The sequence below is a fragment of the Lactuca sativa genome, chromosome 1, assembly GCF_002870075.4.
Source record: "Lactuca sativa cultivar Salinas chromosome 1, Lsat_Salinas_v11, whole genome shotgun sequence".
Lineage (NCBI taxonomy): Eukaryota > Viridiplantae > Streptophyta > Magnoliopsida > Asterales > Asteraceae > Lactuca > Lactuca sativa.
In genome coordinates, this window is record NC_056623.2 from 106,142,324 (window position 1) to 106,145,472 (window position 3,149).

At 38.3% G+C, this 3,149-nt stretch overlaps 1 protein-coding gene across 1 annotated transcript; it reads left to right on the forward strand.

Annotated features, from left to right (window-relative positions):
• Positions 1-396: 396 nt before the first annotated feature.
• LOC111879270 (uncharacterized mitochondrial protein AtMg00810-like) lies at positions 397-1,579 on the forward strand. The gene is made up of 3 exons (XM_023875730.3): positions 397-577; positions 693-805; positions 1,127-1,579. Exons 1-3 carry the CDS (start codon positions 397-399, stop codon positions 1,577-1,579), a joined length of 747 nt encoding a protein of 248 aa, XP_023731498.3.
• Positions 1,580-3,149: the final 1,570 nt, after the last annotated feature.

Sequence of the window (3,149 nt, forward strand, 5' to 3'; positions counted from 1 at the left end):
AAGGCTCACAGGTTACTAAACCCTAATACCGGTGTGATATATGTGAGCAGGAATGTTATTTTTGAGGAAAATCGAAGATGGGAATGGCATAAATCGTTGAAGATCAAATCATCACCAGTCATATCCTTCACCGTCGAAGGCTTCATGTTTAGTGAAGAGTATTACAGTGACAATGGAGAATGGGTATCAGACACATCTGAGCACGCAAGCGGTTCGGATACAGCTGAGAATGAAATCGGGGCACCCAATAATAATGAAGTTTGGGTCGAATCAATTCAGTCTACTAATTCAATAGCCAACCGAAGCCCACACTTTACACCCGGTAACACACCAACGGGTACACCCATTCCTCTGTTACACCAAATCCCTCAACTCACGTAGTAACTCCAAGTTGAAATGCCACCAGAAGAAATCATGTTGATGAGCAGTGAAGAAGAACCTGCAAGCTATAGTGAAGCAAGCCGAAAGAAGGAATGGATACAGGCTATGAATGATGAGATAGCTTCAATTGAAAAAGAACAACACTTGGAGCTTAGTCGGACTCCCAAGAGGAAGGAAGCCAATTGGATTGAAATGGGTATTCAAAGTGAAATGTGACCCAACTGGAAGGATTGTGAAGCACAAAGCAAGGATCGTGGCAAAGGGTTACATTCAAAAAAAGGGCACTGATTATGAAGAAGTTTTTCCTACAGTGGCAAGAATAGAAACAGTTCGAGTCATCTTGACTCTTACAGACTTGAATAGGTGGTGTGTGCATCACCTGAACATGAAGTCAGCGTTCTTGAATGGGAATTTAAATGAAGAGGTATATGTTTCACAACCCCAAGGTTTCGAGAAGAAGGATGAACCTGGAAAAGTATATAAACTGATTAAAGCCCTGTATGGCTTAAAATAAGCTCCTAGAGCTTGGAATTCATGTCTAGACAAATATCTGAAGAATTTGGGTTTCAAAAGATGCGCCCAGGAGTACTCTATGTATACAAGAACAAAGAGTGGAAGCAGTCTGATTGTTGGAGTGTATGTAGATGATCTACTTGTGACAGGTAGCAATCCAGAAAACATAAAGGATTTCAAGAAGGAGATGAAGGCCAGATTTGAAATGAGTGATCTTGCTTTACTGTCATAGCACCTGGGAATTGAAGTAAACCAACAAGACAAAGGAATCACATTAAAGCAGGAAGGTTATGCCAAGAACATTCTGGTCAAAACTCGCATGTTAGACTGCAATCCCACCAAAAGTCCAATGGAGCATAAACTCTCTTTGACCAAGGATGGTGATGAGGAGCTGGTAAATCCAACTGAGTACAGAAGCATTGTTGGTTGCCTAAGGTATCTCACTCACACTAGACCTGATATAACCTTTGATGTTCATGTAGCTAGTCGATTTATGGAGAAGCCCACCATAAAACACCTCCAAGCTATAAAAGGAATCCTTAGATATGTAAAAGGAACCTTAAGCCATGGTTTAGTCTATTCTAAAGGAGAAAAGGTCAATATTTCAGGCTATACTGATAGCGACTTGGCCAAAGATGTAAATGACAGAAGAAGCAGAGGGGGAATGGTGTTTTATGTAAATTGAAACTTGGTCACATGGGCATCTCAAAAGCAAAGGGTAGTGGAACTTTCATCTTGTGAAACTGAGTATATTGCTGCCACTATGGCAGCTTGTCAGGGCATATGGCTAAGGAGACGTCTTGCAGAAATCACAGGTCAAAGAGTACCACCTGTGACGCTATTTGTAGACAACCAATCAGCTCTTGATCTGCCGAAAACACTATATTTCATGGTCGGAGCAAACATATTGACATCAGGTATCATTTTATCAGGGAGTGTGATGAAAATGGAGAAATTATAGTGACTCATGTGTGTGGGAAGAGCCAGAAAGCAGACATTCTCACAAAGTCTCTAGCAAGAGTGAAGCATGAAGAGATGAGGGACCTAATTGGAGCGAGGGAATTCAGAATTAAGGGGAAAATGTTAAGAATAATTTAGAATTATTATTTTATGCACGTTTTTATTAGCTTTAGAATAAATTAAAGTAGCCAGTGAAGTGGTCCCTGGTCTACAACATCTAGTCAAATTTGTTTCCTAGTTTTTAGCTAAGCTCTAGTTTAAATACACAGGCAAATGTACGTTGTTAGTTACTCCCAACTTTATTTGTTTTGTTCAGTGAATAAAGAAAACTTTTCCTCAATTATCCTCTGTGCCTACTACTTCTTCACTGTATCTTCTCTGTTCACTGTGCAACTTTCTTTAAAACTGTTTATTCCAGTTTTACCCTTTTCTTTAAAACCGTTTATTCCACTTTGCTGTGTTTTGTTTCCTATCTTGGTAATAAAAGTTTTTATTACCCCTGCAATAAGCCAACATACCTATATATATATATATATATATATATATATATATATATATATATATATATATAATATAGGCGTAGTAGGGCAGCAAATCCAATGTCCCCAATTCTTTGACAATTTAGCCATGATAGATAAAAAACCGATGGGGGTAAGTTTGTACTTCGCAAACCTCCGTACTTTTTTATTCTTTGAAAATCATATGAGAGACTTTGTTTAAGGTATGCTGTTTATGATTTCTTCTTTTCATTCCAGTTGAAATCGCAAACTCTTTTTTCTGGAATCGTTGCGAATTATCATGTATCTATGGGAAACAAAATCAAGAATCTGATGTAGTCATGTAATTCATTACTTTTAAGTTGATTTAAGCTAGGTTTTGCCTTACTGCTACAATAAAACCATTATTAGGGTTTAGAAAACCTTTATTAGGGTTTAGAAAACCCTAATCTTGGAGATATTAATTTGGACTTATCGAGACTCATGTTTTGGGCCATTGGAATTGGATTACACACGATCACACCGTATGATTTATCTAGTAAAGTGATGGACTTAATGGATTAAGAAACACATAATCCTAATCGTCATTGTATGTGAAAACCCTAATGTTGCTTAGGCCTTGAGTTGGGCCTTTCTTTTGGGATTTGGTGACTAGGCTATTGATGAGCCATACAAGAACAAGTATATGGACTAAAATAGTTGGATGGGCTTTAGGGTAAAGCCCATTTGAGGGGTTTGGGCCCAATTTGGAAATTTGGGCCATAGATGGGCCATAAGTGGGCCTTAATGATTTTAAGA